Source organism: Mauremys reevesii, linkage group 6, assembly GCF_016161935.1.
Source record: "Mauremys reevesii isolate NIE-2019 linkage group 6, ASM1616193v1, whole genome shotgun sequence".
Taxonomy (NCBI): domain Eukaryota; kingdom Metazoa; phylum Chordata; order Testudines; family Geoemydidae; genus Mauremys; species Mauremys reevesii.
In genome coordinates, this window is record NC_052628.1 from 6608665 (window position 1) to 6630202 (window position 21538).

Here is a 21538-nt window from a genome sequence, read left to right on the forward strand (position 1 = left end):
AGCTGGGAACCAAACCCCCATGGCTTAACTACAAGTTTTCTATTACATTGGGATAATTCTTATAACATCAGTGTAAGGCTATGGTTGGGGGGTGGGGGAGTTCCTCATGAATTTGTTTAATGTAAATAAACCCTCTATTTATCTTTGGCTGTTAATAAATTCATACATTATTAGAAAATCCTCTATATGAGAAGACCCGCTGAGCTATATCATCTCATTTTGAGAGATTTCCTGTTGGTGGAATACGAAGCAGCCACCTGCAATTGCATAGTACTCGAAAGGATTTAAATAAACACACACAGATAATTAGATCAGTTAACCTTGCAAATTAAAACAAGCACATTGTATTATCTCCAGTTTATCCTAAAAGAAATTATGAAGTTCTCTCAGATAAATAGTTTAATAAAGAGAGTGAGGAGCACACGTGAGCATCGTAATATTAAGTCCTCAGAGTATATAGGCTAATAGCATGAGGATCTGATTCTGAGCCGTTTTACACTGGTGGAACTTCACTGCAATCAGTGAATTTACTTCTGGTTTCTAATTTCATTAGGGGGCAGATTCAGCTCTAATATAAAGATCATCCTATACTGAGAAGTGTGAAATAGGATTCTACTTTCTTCTTCTAGAGTTAAACACAGCCTTCACTTCAAATAAGAGGGAGTTTCCCGTGTAGCTTGAAAGCCATATATGGCCCACTTAGACCACAGAGAAGAGAGGTTTAGGTTTAGCAGCTGGTTATTGCCAGATATCCATTAACAGCAGTGTTCCCAACCTAGAGTCATGGAAGGACAGCTAGATTCTTTGTGCTTTTCGCCTAACGTTGAACAGCTCATGTATATGGCACATGAGCAAACCACATTAGTACAATGTAATTGGCATACTAGCCCCAATCTGATAGACAACAGACATCTCCCTGTAAATAAGGCTGGCTGGAAAGCAAAAGTTTTGCTTTACAAAGGAATGAGGTTTCAAAATTTGTTTTCGTTCCAAAAATGAGACTTTTCTATTTTTATTGTTTTTCAATGGAAACAGAGAAAAAGTATAGGGGACTTCCTCTGTAGCCTAGTGGACAGGACAATGCCTAGAAAGTCCCCACTCTGCCTGATTCAAAGCTGAGTTTTTCATCCCAGCGCACTCCAAATCAGGCAGTAGAGAGGTTCTCCCTCATTTGGATGGAAAATGTCATCCTGGGGAGAAAACTTCCTGATAAAAATTTCATTGGAACCAACATGATTTTAAGAAACATTTCGTTTTCCACAAAGCAGCATTTTTTTTAATGGGGGAAAAAAGTGATGTCAAAATGTTTTCAATTAGCTCCACCTACAAAGTTCACTATGTCTCTGTTTTAAAAGCCACTTTTTTGTCCTAACTTGGCCAAGGAACCGAAACTAATCTGCCGGTCTCATAAATGCAGAGTGGGTCACATATGTAATCACAGTATAATAATGCTGGGAGTCAGTGCCGTAAATTAATGGCCTAAGTCTCCTCTTCAGTCACATGCATGCTGAAGTCTATGACAATTGTCCCCCTGTAACAGAGAAGAATTTGACATAGGGTAAAATTAAGTTAGCTGGCAACTTCCTCATCAGCACTGGCACTGATAATGAGTAAGATAGGGTAGAGAATTCTAGCTCTGGGCAAATATGCCCTAATATCTTCCCTATCTGAAAGCTGTCTGGTGGCATTAGTGATATAATCTGGCACCCTATGTCCAGATCCTAGTGAGCATGCATCCACAGCATAGAATCACAGGGTTTGAGGCCAGAAGACATAATTAGAACTAGTTTGATCTCCTGTATCAGAGAGACAAGGATTGAATGGGCCTGGGGAAATCAACTCTTATTTCTCAGAGTTGGGCTGCTTCAGAATAGGGCCAAGGTATTGTGGATAGTAGCTCCTACTGCCACCAGCCAGGACCATGCCTCTCCTGTGAATAAACTTAGTACTTCCCGTTTCTGGGCCTGTGAAGCCAACACCTTTTATTAGAGCTAAAAGCACTTAGGGAAACAGAGAAAATAACCAGACAGAAAACATCAGGACTGTTTCAATCCTAGCCAACTGATCCTCCTATTGTACAACCCCCTGTATTCTTCTGCTGCTGATCCCACTCCCTGGCCGAGTTTCATTTCATAAAGTGAAGCAGCTAAGCAGCCACCAAATAACCTTTGCTTCTCAGGTGAGTATTTATGACAGGGAACACATACATCAACCAAAAAGCAAATCCCCCAGTAAAAAACAGTTTCTGCCGGCATGGTGCCTGCTACAAGTTTAATAATCAGATTAGAATTGCATCAAAGTAGGCTGGAAAGCCAGGGTGAAGGCCTTTGGCTTGTTCCCATGAATATCCTACACTTCAGATCTGGCTGTGACAAATTAGCTTTTTAGATATATTATTTGGTGTTTTAAAAAGAAAGGGGTGGAAGTCGATTGGTGTTTGCTCAGTTTACTGTAGCAGCATCTGACCACCGTGGAGTGGCAAAGCAGAATGCATGAGCCTTCTTGTGCATGGTGATAGTGATTTTTTTTTAAATCACTAATAACAATATCTAGCTCTTAGATAGCTTTGCAAAGGGTGGTAAGTACCATTATCCCCATTTAAAGATAGGGAAATTAAGGCACAGAAAATGAAATGACTTACCCAAGGTCACCCATTGGCTGATCCAGGAGTAGAGCCCAACTCTTCTGAGTGTCAGAACTGCATGCTATCTACTAGGCCACACTCCCAGGGACAGCACGGGCCAGATTTTCAGAAGAGCTCTGTTCCTCCCATCCAGGCCTCAAAGTGAGTGGCCAGGATTTCAAAACAGCTCCGCATGTTGTCACAATGGGAGCAGCTGGGGATGGAGCACTTTTGACAAGCTGACCACTATTTAGTTTGCCTGGAAGGGGGCACTTTTGAAAATCCCATTCCATCAGGGAGTAGTGAGCCCTGACTGCCTGGTGCAAGCTGTCTCTTCCACACACTGTCAACTTCTTACCAACTCTCTTTCCTACTGTCAAAAGCCCAAACTATCCTTTATTTTTTTTCTGGTAGTGACTAAGATGATTTTTCTGCACTAAAAAGAGCCTTTTCTAAATGACTAATCTACAGAGCTACTATACAAAACTCTTGAGGATACACTTCACCTTGTTTCAGGAGGAACTGCTCCCTCTCTGAAATTCTGTTTTGATCCAAGCTCGAGAAAAAGCTTGTTTTCCATCCATGCACCCACACTGCTTCATGCCATTAAGTCATCAAATCTCACCAGCTAGGCAGCATTGAGCTTCACCACATGGATAGGAGACCTCTACCAAACACAAAGGCTTTGCATGAAGAGGTGTAGGTGAGATCTCATTCGGCCTCTCTGAATGGGTACCAAGCACTGCTCAGCTGGCTCAGAGAATCTGGGTCATAATTTAGACAGCATCTTTTGATTGGAGCTGGCCAAATATGCTTTGGAACACAACTTTGATACACATTTTAACAAGAACAACAAAAAGGTGATTGAAGTGTCATGAGGAAAAAAAAGGTTCATTTCTATCCCTGTGAAACATTAACAATAATGGGATTTCTTATAAAACTGGTTTCCTGGGTTTTGACCAGCTCTAACTGTGACCATTTGATGCTCGACAACTGTCTGATATTATTATCTGAAAGAGTTTTCCAATGAATGGCTTACAAAGCATTTTTTAAATCTTGATAAACTTTTTGGGGCTCATCTGCTGTCAAATCTCCCCTCAATCTCCTGCCTACCACATGCAGTCTCCCATGCCAAAGTCACTATCAAGATTCATTTAATTTAACCAATTTATTCCCCAGTGGAAGTTTGGTCTCCTTGAGCCAAGGGCACTAATGCACAATTATTTTAATGATTTTTATCATAATTTGCGACTGTTCCTGCCTCAGCTTCTTGCAATGGGAGGAGGGGGCCTTCTTGGGGAAGATAAATTTAATCCCCAGTGAAGTTTCCTGGAAAAATAAGGGCCTGAATGAATTGAAGGAATTAAAATCAGTTGAGGACAGCATCCCTCCCCCGCTACCCGTCAGAAGATGAGCGAATGTTGATTATGAGACTCGGAGCCTAGAAATATTGAAGATCCATTAATGCAGAAAACCGCTCTTCTTCCCTTTAGTCAAAATGAAAGAGAATAAATATTATCTAGCAGGCAGAAGGGGAGTTATTTACTCTGCATGGAACCTTGCAGAAGAGAGCACGGGGACAAGATCTCAACAGAGTGATCCATGGGTGTTAGCAACGCCAATGGGAAATGGTACTGTCTCCCCAAATCTGCTGACCATATGGCCAATGTGATAGATAGCATGAGTTTTGAGCCTTATTTTTCCACCTTCAAAGACAAGGTGTCAAATACCTGTGAATACTAGAGCTGATACGGAAATGAAATTCACAAGACTCTTCCACCAAAAACTCTAGTTCCTTGAACACATAACCAAACACTGCAGGAGTGGGGATTGGGGGTGCATTTTTATCTCTAATTTTCCTTCTAGAAGTAATGTACTTGACTTCGATTTCACCTACACCAGCGATAAACTCAAGCAACATAAGTGATCTCAATAGTCACTTGAAGTATATCAGTATAAATCAGCATAGGTTCAGGAACAATAGACTTAAGGCCTCGTCTATTAAATTGTAACATGGCTGCACTTAGTTGTCAACAAGAAAGCTGGTCACAATTTTTATGATGAATATAGGGGGTTTAATGCTAATCTTTGTGCGTATGCACATGAAGAGGCACACACAAAAAATTAGCATTTGGCAAAAAAATTTTGACAAAATAATGAACAAATGACATTTTTGGTTTGAAATACTGGGGGAGGGAATCTCACTCATTTTTTTTCCTTTTTAAAATTTCTTCCGTGGTAAATATAAGGAAGGAGGGAGTAAAATAGAGAAAAGAGTTGCAAATCAAACAAAAACTTGTTTCTTAGCCAGCTCTGTTCTGCCAGGCGCAGATCCCAGGTTCAAATCCTGGCCCCGCCCATTCCCCCTCTGAGCTGACAAAGGCTACTCTGCCTGCCTAGCTCAGGATCCAGTTCAATCCAGCTCAGGATCCATTTTCTAGATAGGGAAATGGAGGAAACGAGATAAGAAGTGACATGGACCAAGCTCACAGAACAAACCATCGCAGCAGCTGAGAACAGAAGGCAAGATACTGGACTCCTAGTCTCCTGCTCCTAACTACTAGATACACTTCCCCTCCCCATCCTCTATAAAATAATGTCCACAGCTTCTGCGCAAACCAGTTGCACGGCTGTATTAACAAAAGTCTCTCTCCAAAGTCACTGAGCAAAAAAGTATTCTCCCTGTTCCCTGCATCCAAAGAGAGCATCCTCTGCCTTCTCTGAAGGGGAGGGCGAGAGAGAAAGTTTCCTTGTGGAATCAAAAGCTTCCTCTGAGTCAAGCCTGATAGGCTGCTGAAAATGCAGCAGAGCAGTGCGTTTCTGTCAGTGAAAGACCTTGTTTGTTACCGTATGGATTGCACACGGCAGATTGTTTGATCCTGTGAGGACTTTGATCTGCGCCAGCACCTGAAATACAGCAACAAATGTCACTAGGCTTTGGAAATTGAAAGGAAAAGGGGAAAAAATATATACAGGTGTGAGGCATCAAACGGAAGCGGCTGAATTCTGGATGTGTGAGCCAGCAAGTATAACCGTGTTTCAGACGGAGGAGAGCAAGTACTGCAACCCTGACGGGACGTGATGTCAATTTTTCACCTACAGCAAAAAAAAAAATACAATCACTCAGGACAGGGAAGATTCAATAAGCAGCAGCAGAAGCTACTTGGCAGACGTTAAGGAAGCGAGAGCATGAGCCCTTCACCTATGGTAACCTGGCTTCAAAGCCTGCCTTGGATCACAAGTGAAAATGAGTTTGCTGGTCTCCCCCTCCCAGCTTCCATTTGTCTAGATCACACAATACAGAACTTGGTGTGATTGAAAGCCTATGCTCGAGACACACTCAAGGACCAGAATAGCAAAAGGTATTGATTAGCAAAGGGAGCCGAAGTTCAGGACTCAGGTGCACTGGCATTGCTGCGGGCAGAGTTCCAAAACGAGAGTACCGGCGTGTGGGGTAAAGGCAGGGCGTTGCTAGATGTGTGCAGCGCAAAGAGCGTGCGGAGAATAGCAGAGAGCGTGCAGGCCAGGTCAGAGGTGCCTGGGCAGAGCAGCATGCACGTCTGCCACCGAGGCGTTATGCAGAAAAGAGCTAAGTCGGCTGTCTTTGTGCGGTGTGTGCTTACAGTGTTTAGCACAACGGGGCCCTGCTACTTAATGCTAATGCAATACAAATAATGCACAGTAATAATAAATAATGTAAGCCAGGCCACGAGACTGGAATAGCAGGGAGTGTAGCAGGTCAGGATCAAGTTGAATTGGCAGATCTGCGTAAAGGGCCACAGGGCTGGAATGGCAAGAAACGTGGTCAGGAGCGAGACAGATTGGCAGAGTAGCCCCTGTTCACATTATTCCTAGTACAGGATAATGCCATGTTACCCCATCACTGTCAAATTCAATCACAGAAAACAAAAACATAGCATCTCTAGAGAGAGCAACGTTAGGAGAAGCCAGATTCCACCTGGAAGATGCCCTCCTCCCCCCCACAACCGTCCAGCCAAACAGGGAGAAAGGACAGAGGTGACCCAACAAAGCAATCCACCTCCCCATATTTTTCTTCACCTGGGGCTGCTGAAGAAGAAGGTAGCAAGCAGAACGACATTGACAAGCCCTCACTGCTGCTAACCAGCCTCCGCTCCCTGCCCCTTGGCAAGATGCAGAAGAACCCGATAAACATCTTGCATTATGTCTGGGAGAGGAGCAGAAAGGGAGGGGTGGGGGGGACAGTACAAAGCAGGAGGCTGAATGCAGTGACAATAGTTCTCTTTATTATTCTTGACATGACCCTAGTACTGGTGCAGAGTTGTTTGTGGGATGCCTCTTTTTATTGAAAGATATATCTGACCCGAGTTTTATTACAGATGTCAAATACAGTGTATGGAAGTGTAGTAGGAGTCTACAAGAAATTCTCCTTCTCTCTTTTTTTTTAAAGTAATACTAAGAATGTCACTCTTACCTTATTTATTTTCAGATCTGTCATGGGGAAGGGAAAGGAGACAGAGCTCCTTTCTGAAAGGCAAACATCACCCTGAGACTTCACCTTATGTTCAGGGAAAGGTGCACCCCACCAACCATTTTTATTTTTTTTATACCATGATATCGTCTAGAAACCTCAACTGAGATCATGGTCCGTCCATTCTAGGTGTTGTACAAACACAGAGTGAGAGACAGTCCTGGCCCTGAAGGACTACAACCAAAATCAACATGGCAGACAAAGGGTGCAAGGAAGGAAGATTATATATATCCCCATTTTACAGTCAGGGAACCAAGGCACAGAGAGATGAAATGACTTGCCCACCGTCATACAGGACATCTGTGGCAGGAATTGAACCCAGCTCTCCTAGTGGTAGTTTAGTGCCTTAGCCCAGTGATTTTCAACCCTGGGTACACATACCCCTGGGGGTACATTGAGCTCTTCTGGGGGTACAACAACTCATCCAATTATTTGCTTACTTTTACAACAGGCTAGATAAAAAGCACTAGTGATATCAGTACAAACTCTATACACTATTCACTGAAATGCAAGTACAATATTTATATTCCAATTGATTTATTTTATAATTACAGGAACTCCTCACTTAAAGTCGTCCCAGTTAACATTGTTTTGACGTTAAGTTGCTGACCAATTAGGGAACATGCTCGTTTAAAGTTGTGAAATGCTCCCTTCTAAGTCCTCTGGCAGCCGCCTGTTTTGTCTGCTGCTTGCAGGAAGAGCAGCCCGTTGCAGCCAGCTGGTGGGTGGTTGGAACCAGGGTGGACCAGCAGCCCCCCTATCAGCTCCCCACTCCCCTAAATTCCCTGTGCAGCAGTGGTCCCTCCACCCACTGCCATGTGCTGCTCCTGCCCTCTGCCTTGGAGCTGCTCCCAGAGACTCCTGCTTGCTGTATGGGGGGAGGGAGGCTAATGTCAGGATGTCTCCCCCTACCCCCTGCTCCTGTGCCCCCTTACCCCATCTTCCATAGAGCAGGGCGGACACACGACCAAGGGAGGGAGCTTCTAGGCAGTAGCTGCGGGTCTCAGGTCTCAGCAAGCTGATTTAATTAACAAGGCAGTGTACTGAAGCTTGGGGTCAGCTATTTAAAGGGAAATGTGCATATTTTCTCTCTCACACAGGGTGTGTGTCTGTCTGCCCTCTCTCCTTTCCTGCTGCCTTGTACAGTGTTGTGAGAGTTAACCCATGAGGGCTCAGTCAATTGCTAGTTCATTTAGCAGTAAGGCATTCCCTGGGAAATATCCCACCCTCTGACTCCTCCACCTCAACCAAGCTTCACAAACATCATCACTGTGTACCAGTATTAAATTGTTTGTTTAAAACTTAGTTAGTTTGTGTGTGTGTGTGTGTGTGTGTGTGTGTGTGTGTGTGTGTGGTCTTTTGTCTGGTGAAAAAAATTTCCCTGGAACCTAACCCCCTCATTTACATTAATTGTTATGGGTAAATTGGATTAGCTTAACATTGTTTTGCTTAAAGTTGCATTTTTCAGGAACATAACTACAATGTTAAGTGAGGTGCTCCTGTATATGGTAAAATGAGAAAGTCACCAATTTTTCAGTAATAGTGTGCTGGGACACTTTTGTATTTTGTGTCTGATTTTGTAAGCAAATAGTTTTTAAATGAAGTGAAACTTGGGGGTACGCAAAACAAACCAGACTCCTGAAAGGGGTACAGTGGTCTGAAAAGGCTGAGAGCCACTGCCTTAGCCCACAAGACCATCCTTTCTCTCAGGCTGGATTGGCCAGTGGTTTACTACCACACTTTCCCTTCCCCATGTTTTGCCCTAGGGCGGAACTTGGAACCTACCCAAGGAGGCAACTTAAGAGGATGCACAAATTCCACAAGTGACATGGCTGAGACAGTTTCTTTTGAAAATGTTCACAAAAAAATGCTTCCCATTTTCTAACCAGCTCGATTTGTTAGTCATCCTCCTTCGGCCCTGCTGGGAGGACCCAACAAGGATCAGATTTTATTCACAACCAGGAGCTTTTATTCCCTAAATCTTGTGCCCAAAAGGAGTCATCGAGCAGGTCCCTAAGGGCAGGACAAGGTAGAGCAGCAATGCCTCCTCCCAGCCTGGGGGCCAAATTCAGATCTGGTGTCAGTGGGTGTAACTGATGTGGGGGGAGTTGCAGCCATTTTACACTAGCTCTGAATCTCATTCACCAAATAAAATGGGCTTCGACTCAGGAGAGATGCCTTCTGGGTAAGATATAGCAATGCAGGCATGGCCAGCAGAGACTTTCTAGGACACCCAGTAATTCCATCCAGAATCTAACCGGAGAGCCCTCCAGTGGCTCGACTCTATCACCACACCATTCTGGATAGGCCTAGACTTCAAAGGACGCCAGAGAAGCAGTTGTGGCCAACTGGCCAGGCCGTGAATAATAATAAAAGTAACGATAATAAAGAGTGTTTGCACATCAATGCAAAAGAATGAGGAATAAAGAGGATAAATGTGGCTCTTAATCTTCAGCTATCTGCAAGGGAAAGTTTGATTAATAACTACAGAGGCTTAACATAACCTCCTCGGATAACGAGTGAGGTGGCCTTCTCGGAGCCCTGATTATCCTCTTCTAATGGGCTTCATTTATTGTGTAAACTAATAATGGAGGCCTAAGCACTGCGCACTCCAGGGTCTGTAGGAAAAACACTGGGCCCAAATGTGATTACGTTGGTGAAGATTGCCCGACAATACAGCGCGTTTCTGTGGGGGTCTGTGGAGGGGAGGAGGGAAACAGAGTGCATATTGCAAAGAAAGAGAAGAAACAAAGATAAATGAAAGCTATGGAGCTTTAAAACAAAAAGACAAATTCCAGTTTCGGCAGCACTTGTGTAAATCCACTGGGATCATTCTGGGTTTACATCAGTGTCCACTGAGAGCAAGAATGTGGCCCTGAGCTGCTAAGAATGGGAAAGACGGGTATTATGAGGGAGTCTGACTGGAGTGCTGTCCAGAGAATCAGCAGCAAGGCCAAGACCCAGGGAGTAACTTGAGTTGTCAGTCAGGCTTTCCGTGCTGGAGAGTAAAGAGATGCTCAAACAGCAATGGATTCCCCAAAGCAAGTATGTTCAACAGCACAGCCTTGTACAGGAGAAGAAATAAATGACTTTCCAGTTCCCCTAGCTGAATCTCTAAAGTGCAAGCCCTACTGAAGGAAGGTGGCTTTTCAGGGCATCTTAAAGGGACACTGCCAGGATAAGCCTATCTGATTCTGACCGGAGTTACAGCGATGTAAATCTGACTTAAGGCAATGAAATGTCTCTGGGTTTACATCAAATAAACAGAGCGCAGAATTAGGCCCACTCTATTGAAAACCATATTTCTTAGCTGCATAATGAACATCACATTAGATTATCCAAACTGAAATAATTGTAAATATACCCGATCTGAGTTTGTTTAACTGTTGCACTTCACTCAACAGGGACAATGGGATGAGGTTGGACAGACTCACTTCGAAGGCATTAGCTCTAGTCTCTGGTGTTTGGGTTCACAGCACTGAGGGAAAATGTTTAAAGCTTAATACCAGAAATACAGAGGGACCCAAACCAAAGCTCCAGATTTGAAAGATCCCTTTGAAGATGTTCAGATTTGGATTGCAGGGTGGAACTTTCCAGTTTCCCTCATTATATATGATTTATCTCATTGTATATTATTTATTTTACAGTAATGTCTATGGATCACAATCATGGATCACCGTGCAAGGTACTACACAAACTTGCAACAAAATGGTCCCTACCCCGACAAATTATAATCTAAGTATAAGAGAAGAGACAACCAGCGAATATAACAAACAGATCGGGGGAGAAGGGAGCATATGGAAAGGATGTGAAAATGCTGGCTAGCCAGGCGAGCAATGGTCACAGACTGCCAGGTGCTTAGCCAGTGTCCAAAGGTGAGCATTAAGGAGGAGTTGTGAAGGAGGACACTGAAGTGGCCCCTGTGGATGTTGGGGAGCTCCTATAAGGCCAGTATGGGAGAAAGTGCAAAAGGGAAGCAGGGAAATGTAACAAATGGTTGAAGAAGGCTGACATCATTGGCAGGGATGGGGGTTGGAGAGGACAACTCAACAGCAAACAACAAAGGATCGGTGGGGAAGGGATAGTTAGGAAGTGGCTTAAAAGAAAAGGTGAGTAGTTTGTGAATATTAGATAGACAGATGTGTCTGTCTATATACATATAAGTATCAATGGCCCTGATTCTGATCTCATGCCAGTTTTACAATGATATAATTGAGACCTTTTTGTTCGTTTTTTTTAATCTAACATTTAAAAACTCTACTGATATTAGTTTTTGTGAAATACTATCTACATACTAAACCCTAAATTTTGGGGCTATTGTTACTCAACAAAGTTACTTTAACAACAACAACAACAAAAAAGTACGAAGAATTTACCTGATTCCAATCTCGCTTATACTAATGTAAGTCAGGAATGATTCCATTGAACAAACTGGGGCAGTGTAAGGGACATCAGAAGCTGATCCCAACATGTTTTAAAATACACCAATTTACCAGAAATGGTTTCATAGCTGCAGAGCAGAGTTGACCAAGCCATGCACAGAGCAAGGCATAAATAAACCCAGCACATCAATACGCGAGTTAAGCAACAACCTGAGCATCAGCTTGGAAGAGCTTCGTTACAGCTGGACAAAATTTGTTTTGCCAGTGCCTGGCCAGGAAACAAATATGCACCACCACCATCCAGGTGGCATGCTGAAGAACAAATTAACAGTGGTGGAAAGCAGACAGAAGCAGCAAAGGCTTATGGGGGTTTAGCTTCCCATGCATAATGGGGAAAGGAAGGAATTTGACTTCATTCCCATACCACCAAGGAGCTGATTTGGAGTGTGTATCCAAGGTCAGAATTCAACGCAAAAAAATTCACCCGAGTTCAAAAATGCTTTTTAAAATATACATTAATAAGACTAGACTTTTAAAGGGGGAGGGGGGAAGTATGGGAAACAAGATACAAGCACGTTTCCATTAAAGAGAAAAAGGCACATTTCTTCTTTGAAAAATAGGTTAGGCTTAATTTTGTCCTTGTACTTACAGAAACTAATCAGAAAGCTTTGACATTGCTGGGAATCTGCCAAGTGCAGCCGCTCGTACATGCAGTGCCACTTTAAGGTTTGCACTGCAGCTACTCAGCAGAACAAAGTCACTTCGGATACCTACTTGCATGAACTGATAGCACAGATCCAAGTCCAGTCATTCCCCACCTCTCCTCCCCCACCCCCACCAAAAGAAGAAAAGAGCCTCTGAAGTTAAGTATAGATATTATATAGGTCATGTTATGCCAAGTCACATTAGAAGTTGTTTTGAACCAGAGGACTATGATGGGAGATTACACTATCTATTAGCACTAAAAGGCCCCGATTCAGCAAAGTATTTAAACACATGCCTATCTTTGAGCACCTGAGTAATTCCATTGACTTCAAAGGTACTGCTCCAATGCTCAAAGCCAGTCACACGTTTAACTCCTTGCTGAATTGCAGCCTCAGATGGGAGAGTGTTTAATACAAAATAAGTTACTCCCTTGAACCTGTTTACACCAATGGGATTTTGCCAGAGTAAAGACAAAGGCCTGGGCTAGCCTACGAAATTATAACTATGTTGCTCAGGAGTGTGAAAAAGCCACACCTGAGCATGCAGTTAAATTGACCTAACCCTCAGTGTAGACGGTGCTAAGTCAATGGGAAAATTGTCCGATACACCAAGCTACTTCCTTTTGGGGAGGTGGGCATACCTATACCGATGGGAGAACCACTCCTGTTGACATAGGTAATGCCTTCACTGGAGCATTACAGCTGCACCCACTGCAGGATTTCAAGTGTAGACAAGCCCTAAGGGTAAAATTTTCAAAAGGCGTAAGTGATTTAGGAACCTAAATCCCATTTTCAAAAGTAACTTAAGTCTCACTGAAACTCCAACGTTCACCTTTGAAAATGGGACTAAGTCACATAGGTGCTTTTGAAAATTTCACCCTAAGAATAAAATAATGACCGCCAATTTTGGCTCTATGCCTCCAGCTACTCAGAATTACCTGTCTATCTGTCTAGATACACAGGGAGAGAAAAATATCCAAGGTTCTCTGCATTTTTCCTCCCTCGTTCTTTATTAGTGAGAGATGATTGCATGATTGCTTACTAATACAGATGGTCCTGCTTTTCCCTTGAAAAATGCATGCTCCACAGAAGAGTCATGGCTAAAACTCTAGGGTATTGCAATTGGCAGCCTTAGGGTTATGGGCCCATTATTGAGTAAAGGCCTGACCCTGAAAGGTGCATATCAACTTCCCCAAGATACCTCAGCTCCCATGATCTTCAACTGGAGCTTGCCTGATTAAAGTGTAAGGACCGCATGATATGGCCCAGCAGGTCTTGAGGATGCTCAGCATTTTGCAGGATCAGACCTCCTGGTTGTAGAATTCTTAGTAAGGCTTTATGTCCCCACTGCAAGTCTTGGTCTCTGGTTCACCATCGTTTTAACAGCAACAGATACAGGGCTGATTTCCCTCTTTCTCACACCGTGTAGCTCCACTGATCTCTCATTCAGATTACTGCTGATTTACACCGGTGCAAGTGAGGAGAGAATCAAGGCCTTGGTGGGTACAAACATAGGCCAGGGTGAAGGTAGCTCATCGAAATGAGAAAACTTTTTAGAGTGAAAAAAGCATTTTCATGTTAATTCCCTTAATAATAATAAACGATGATGTAAAATAAGAGCATGTATGGAATGCAGCCAAGAGGTCAGATTTGTTTCCAACCTTAGATGTTGCATCAGCTTCTCTTTCAGTAGCTTAAGCCCAAAATATGACCTATCGTAAAGTCGTGTGTGTGTGTGTGTGTCACACATACCCTAATCAGGGATCTAAGAGCCTAACTCAATCTCCAGGCCTGGCTTTGACAGAAGCTGAGGGCACCCAACCTCTCACTGGATGAGTCCCCGAGCTGATGATTGCTGTGCCGCTAAGAAAATGGAAATGTTTTTGCTGAGATCCAGTTTTGGCCTCAAATTGTTACACATTATCTATTTATTTATGCATAAACAGTGGCATTATGGTTTGGAGAATAGGGACCCTTTGATGGGAGGTAAGCTTGACTAGCCTATGGGAGTTTACGGTTATGCATATAAATGAGGCCATACATACAAATATGCACAGCAGACAAGTGAAAATATATAGCATCTCTTTAAAATGAAATACTTTGATTGCTCCAATCACAAGAAGTTGTAAAACTACCCTGAAGAATTAACAGCCTCAGTACATGCTAACTACATCCATCATGAATTCGCCTTTAGTTTCTGTTATCATATCACTGTCTCCTGGGATCCCCAGCCTTGTCATCATTTGCCCTTTATAATTTATTCAGCTTGTACTTGCCTGAATCCTTTCTACTTATCATTCATCTTTACAGTTGTACATAAAATTAGATTGATCCTCCTATGGCATACATGTCAGAAAGAGAAAAGTTGTCATTGAGTAACACATAAAGCAAATGAAGGTCCAACAGCTTTTGTTGAATTGCTCAGCAATTGTCCTTTGAGATCCAAATGAAAAGGTGTCAAATTAAAAAAAAAAGAGATAATACAATCTTTGGAATTTAATTTTAATTTTCATGTAGATATATGTGTGTGTGTATAATATAATATATATAAATTGTATGTGTGTGTATTATATATAACACATATGTAATAATATATAACTATATATATATATATAGTTATATATTCTTGTATATATTAATTTCCTCTAAAGCTCAAAGACAAGCAAGATCTCATTTCTCGAATTTTGCAAATCTAAAAGGGAGCTATTCGGAAGCTACAGATGCAATGAGTGTGCTGGTCTGAGGTGAGATGGCAGCACACAAACACACTGGTTCTGACACAACACTTACACTGTAGCCTTTTCCTCCAAAGCTCTTTGGACTGGAACATAGAGAGTGAGTTTACTTTGTATTCCTGTGGTTGCAGGAGTGGGGCTGCAGAAGCCAATCTTTAACTAGTGAAATGGAACTTTAATGTTTACAAAGCAGATAGGACCCAGGTGTTTCATCTCATCTGGTGAATAGCACAGCACTGCCAAACTACAGGGGTTTTTAGTAAATGGAAAGTGGCTTTACTCCCCCCACATCTCTCCTTTCCCTGAAGTAAGATCCAAAAAGCCTTTGACTTTCTGATCAGCCTGGGGGAGGGAGGGGAAGAATCTTTTTTAACCATGACGTGGATGCCCAAAGATTTCAAGGAGAATTTCTACAGGCTCAGTGTTTGCAAGTCTCTTCCCTCAAATCTGTTTTTGCTCCTTTTCATCTTCATTTTTTAACTTTGGAAACAGGCATGTTTCTCCCAGGGGAACAATTAAATTTGTTTTCTTTCACAATCTAAAGGGCATGGTGAGCAGCTTGTATGTTCAGAGGGCTACTTTAATCAATGGACTCCTTCCAGCCTGCCACTGCTGACCAAATTACAATTTACATTGGTAGTGAAAACTTTTCGGAGGGGGTGTGGGGGGGGATCTAAATCCAGCTTTTGGCTTAACGCAGTATGCAGGGCAATATGTGACTTTATGGTTTCCTAATAAGCTTCTAGGAAACCCACTGAAGCGTTAAAAAGTGAATTAATATTGTAAAATTACAGCACAGCCTACTAGACTGGGTGAAATTCATGCCCTGTGCACAGGGCCCTTGTGAGGTCTACGCACCACTTGAGTCTCGCATAAGCCCTGTTGTGAGGATTTCAGTAACTAAGGGCTGAATTTCACTCCTTATACATGATGAGTTTCACTGAGCCGTGATTGGCAACATGCACATGCATTTCATCAAGGCATGATTGGTAACACGCATGAGAATTTTAGGAAATTATGAAAGAGGAACCAGGCCTATGGATTCAATAGCTGTTGTTTCCTTCCAATTTTAAAGGAGCTTCAGAGCACCTAGACATCCCTCCTGTTTGCTGATATTATTGCAACACATATTTACACTCCTTTTCTTTTACAGAAACACTCAATTAGATGTAATACAGGGTGGCATATGTTGGTTTGGGCAGCATAAGAGATATTGGGTGCCACTAGCAAATAGTAATTCTGTAGCTTGCTGAGAAATATGATACAGCTGTAGTACTATTTCCCCCCTCTCAATAAGACGACAAAATAATTTTTGACGGATTTCAAAGTCTGGAAAGGCAGCTAAAATTTCGGAGGTTAACAGTTTGCCAGCTACTCATTTTTATTCTTTGGAGCCGTGCTGGTGAGTTCTGATTTTATACAAAACAGGCAGCACCTTGCAACCAACAGCCCATTCAGTCCCTGTGTCTGAGAGACCACAAAGAAACAGAGAAAAAATGTGACTGTGCTTATCATACATGAGCTCAGTTTATTTGTGTCATAAATAAAAGTCGATCTCGATAGCCTAATTACATTTCTCAGCATTATCCTCTGACGTTAGCCTCAGAAAGAAAGAAAGGGGGGAAAAGTTGGCTTCACTATAATTTGTAATCAAAATGACTACACTTAAAACAATTTTATTTCCCTGATTTCATTTCTTATGGAGCTTTGTGGGGCCAATAAATAATATTAAACCGAACGGGCAGGGACATAATTCTCATGTCCCCTGCACTGTCATTGTTGGGGTCATATTTTTGCTTTCTCCTAGATTATGGACTGCATTTCTGATATTGCACTTTCATCATGGGGAGATTTACCAGGCTCAGAATTCCCAAAGGGGAATCAACTTTTACTTTTTTTGTACTCTCTCCCATCCCCCTCCCATTAAAACACCCCGCCTTGCCTAATTTGCCTTTGAGATGTCTAAAAATGCCAGTGGTTTTCCCAGCATGAAGGATTAGCACAGATTATGGTGAACAGTGTTAATTATAGGTGGGGAAAGAGAATAGTGCATCTCTCCAATCTGTTCTTGATTTCCCTTGTGTCTGTCTGGCTGGTAATAAGCCTCCTTTAATCTGGCAGTCCCCTTGGTGAAATCAGCACCACGGACAGCAATATTGATTGCTTCTGAGAAACCATCACAGCTGCTCACCCAAATTACCTTTGATATGTGACCTTTAATGTAATTACTGCAACATCAAAGCATTTCTATAAATTATTAAAGAACTAATATACTTCATCATTCAGCTATTCTATTATATGTAAAATAAACAATCACAAGTAAATGTTAGAATTTGAATCGCCTGGCACTCACAATAGTGTTCTAATGCACACACGCACGCACACCCAGTCCTTCCACTTTAGGCAGGAGACACTTTCAAACAGTCCCAAGCAGTCGGCTGAAGAAGATTCAACAAGCAATTTGATATTTTACATTACGTTCAACTTCCTGCAAAATATTTATCACAATTCTCCCCTAAAAGTAGTACCATAAAGACTTTATTAATCAACACACACCTGCTTAGAAGTGTTTTGATTATTCCACAAGATGACTTTATATCTCACATCTAACAAGAAAATATGTGAAACATATTTCTGTCATCTTACAAAGCATATCCAGAAAGTAATTACTGTAAAATATGTGCATGTAACCACTCCACTAAAAACACAGTGATACATAGCTGAGAGGCAGAAGCTTGGATCTATGCACAAAATACTGGTGTCTCATCATTTCCATACATTTGCATTTATGTGCATATTATTACAAATGACTCAGTTCTGTGTTTTATAATAGCAAATATGCATGCAGTAGTAATACAAGGGCAAGTACTGTATAATTTACTGGGGGGAAGCCTCGATTCAGTGATCTACTGTATGTATTACTTTCCTCTTTCTATACCTGGCTTGTTAATTATTTTCATGCTTCCTCAGTAGTATTGTTTGTGTCACAGAAACTAGCAGGTGAAGGGGATGTGTTATATATATATATATTGTTTGTGAACTCATGTGAGAGAGGACTTAGACCCTTGACCTAAGGGTGCTTCTTATTTTATGGTGATGAACTATGCTTGATATTGCCGGTGCATGTCATCAAGCACAGTTAGATATGTCATAAATACTCCCCTGCTACTTGCATAGGAGCCATAAAACAATACCCAGGCATGAGAGCTTATCAAAAAGGCTGGTTCCCTGAAACAAACTAGAGAAACATCGCCTAGAGGATGAGTTCGGGAACTTGATGGAAAGGTGTCTGCAGCCAGGTCAGGTGGGAGAAAGAAGGGCTTGATCCTGAGAGGACTAATTCGCATTAAGCCAAAGGGCTCAGTATATTTGAAATTCTGGTCACTTATTTCAGCACAGAGCCGTCATCATTGCCCTCTGGGTCAGATTCTGCTCACTGTTACAGCCAGTGTTAAACATGAATAACTCTTCTGAAGTCAATGTAGTTAGAGTATTGCAAATGAGGTCAGAATTTGAATTGATAAAAAAGTCAGATATAAAACCTTAAGGGTAAACTCCTACCCCTGTTGCAGTCAACACAAGCTTTGCCATTGACTTCAATGGGGCCAGGATTTCACCCTCAGAGCTATGTTGTTTATAAAAACAGACAGACATATACCTTGGCCACTACAAATCTGGGTGTCTAAAATAAGGTTCTCAAACTCCATATTTAGGCAAATCATTTTTTACCTGATTTTCAAAACGCCGAGCACCCAGCAACTCTCATGGACTTCAGCAGAGTTATTCCAGTTTTACACCAGCCTCACTGAGCCATGACTTTGATCTCATGGGAATGACATGAGTCTGGGCCTGAGTGAAGTAGGCTGCTTTTCTATTCCTGAGTCTCCAACAACTCCTAGTGAACGGCTCCACTAAATAACATTTTTGAGAATCAGAGCCCCCATTTAGCCACTTAATTATGGATTTGGGTTTGAAAATCCTTGTGTTTTCACAGGCGTATGCCTCTAAAACGTGCTCAATAAAATATAAACTAAGAAGCTGTTATTTGAAACATCCCTATGCTAAGTATCTGCCTTTTGTTAGTGTGTGCACACCCACTCTTTAGTTGGCAGCCCAGGCACAGAGAGGGCCTGGATTTAAAAAAAACCAAACAAACAGGAAGGAATCACCCCTTAGTAGCAACAATGCAACCAGAGCCACTCATATTTTTTAGAAGAACTAGTTTGGTGGAGCTGTCACCAGGTATGAAGGTATTCTTGGTGAACAAAGCATGCCCTTTATGACAAAGATCACACCAAATGTGTAAGTGCGTAGGCATCTTAAGGGGATGAAAAGATAAGTAAGCAGAGACTGATATAGGACCATGGGAATATCAGGAGACGCAACAATTTCTCAGCAGTTGAGAGTAACTTGAGTATAGTGATAGCAACTCCCAACTTGCATACAGGGGTAGATTTAAAGTCATGCAGGGCCTTGTTCAAAACTCTGCGTGTATAGACTTATGGGCAAACCTTTCCTCACAGCCTTTTCATTCCACACACACCCTTTGCCCCCCTAACTTTTATGGACGCATCTCCCTCTCCCTCCTGAGTCCTTGATCCTTTATCCACATGAGACAGAGCAGGCAGAGATGCTCCCTCCAGCTGCAATCAGATCTGTACTGTGTTGCTTCCTGTCCCTGTACATCAACTACACCCATGTCTCCCACCGCCCACCCTTATCACTGGCCTGAGAAACCCAAGGACCTGTCTCAATCCGTCCCTGCGGGGCAGGTCTTCCCCTCAGAGTGATGTTTCTATTTTTAGTTCTGCTTGTGTTGTCTGAACCTTAGATCTTGCTCATGTGAATAATTTTCCTCATTATCTCATGTTCTTCTCTTCTCTCTCTCTCTTTTTTCTCCTTGTCTCACTGCCTTTCCAATCTGCTACAGCTGCTTGAATACTAAAGCAATTGAGTCAAACCACTTTGTCATCAGGAATATGTTTTCAGTCTGAGATAACTCAATAATTCAATCCGTTTCTTTTTGCCGTCATGACTTGCTTTGTTGAGGGGGGGGGAAGTGGAGGTGTTACCTCATACACACGTCCATGTACCAATCAGAAGGCACAGCCCTAAAGCTCCTTTCTCAAAGGGTGGCAGAATCCAGCCCCAAATGGGTTATATTCCATTGCGGGTTTCTGGGTATAACAAGCAGCTGGGGTTTGGTATGTCTGGAAACGTCTAAGCTGGATTGTGGCACCTTGATTTTATTAGCTTGATGCAAATATGGACTCATCCGAGCAACAACAGTCATTAATCATCCTACCCCCAAATGGGAATGCAATATACAACCCAGTGCAGATGAAAACAGCAATCTGGACTCACCCCTGGCAGTGTCTTCTGTTCATGCAGCGCGCTCTGGGCCTTCAGGGCAGACTCCCTTTCGCAGTATGTTAGGAAGGCACAGCCTGCAAATGAAAGACAACCCTGCGTTAAGTACAGAGCTTCAGTGCGGGTCAGCTTAGGAGCAGGATGCAGAACAATGCTAAGCTTCTTCCTTTTCCAGCGAGGGAGCTGCAAACTCCCTTTCCCTAGTGGGATACTCTCCCAAGAATAGAATGAATCCCTTTCCCCAGGCTTTCGTGATAACAGGAAACTGTCCAGTGTGTGCTCATCGGAGGGTGATTCTGCCTCACTGCATTTATCAGTGCTGGGTAAAAAGCGCAGAGCAGGATGGGGAGCAGAGAGGAACCCACTCCCGCACTAATGAGGCTGTTGATATGGGACTGACATTTTATTCCTACCCAATTGCAGCAATGCGGACAAGGAGTGGAGTGTGGAACCAAGATCTCCTCAGCACACTGAGGACCATGATTAAATCCTCATGCTCCCCTTTTGTACCACACCCCCAGAGTAAGGAGAGCACAAGGACTTGGGATTTCCAACTGCAGAGGATGACACATAGCACTTAACCTGACTCGCATCCCCGCGTAGCACCCCATTTGCATTCACACTGGAGAATAACCACCTTGCACTCCCTGCCTGCTCAAAGCCAGGCACATGAAGGAAATCACACTGAGGCCCAGATGAACAATCCAAACATCATATCACTTTAGAAATCATTAGAAATTCAGAGCTGCCACAGTCAATCAGATCATTGGTCCATCTAGTAGGACAGCCTATCAACTGCAAGGGCCATTGCCTGCCATGGTAGAATGGTAAAGGAAAGTAAAAAACCTCATTACACAACAGGCCAATGTTGCAATACCCTAGTTGTGCATGCGATGTGACCTGATTATTCCCCCTTACTGGAGTCACTGCGGCACAAGAACTGCTTATTATGCACAGGTCACTTTCCCAGCAAGTTACTACAAAACAACTACAACCTGTCTCCCCCCGCCCACACGCACACACAGCTTCTTTGACTGGAGATATCTGACCAGTCAAGCTTTAGATGGTTTGCTCATCAAACCGTGAGCTTCTTCCAAAGCTGGGAAGAAGGAAAAGGGAGTCTCCTCAACAACTGTCTATTTGTGTTCCATTACCTTGCCTTAGAATCACATAAATATAGGGCTGGAAGGACCCTAAAGAGCCCATTTTGTCTA

At 42.7% G+C, this 21538-nt stretch overlaps 1 protein-coding gene across 10 annotated transcripts in view; it reads right to left on the reverse strand.

Moving 5' to 3' along the window:
• CELF4 (CUGBP Elav-like family member 4) overlaps nt 1–21538 on the reverse strand; it is an 861314-nt gene that overhangs the window by 740176 nt on the left and 99600 nt on the right. For all 10 annotated transcript variants that reach the window (XM_039544851.1, XM_039544847.1, XM_039544850.1 and 7 more), the window contains exon 2: nt 20319–20401. In XM_039544851.1, the coding sequence (XP_039400785.1) occupies nt 20319–20401 (83 nt within the window). The remainder of the gene's footprint in view (nt 1–20318; nt 20402–21538) is intronic.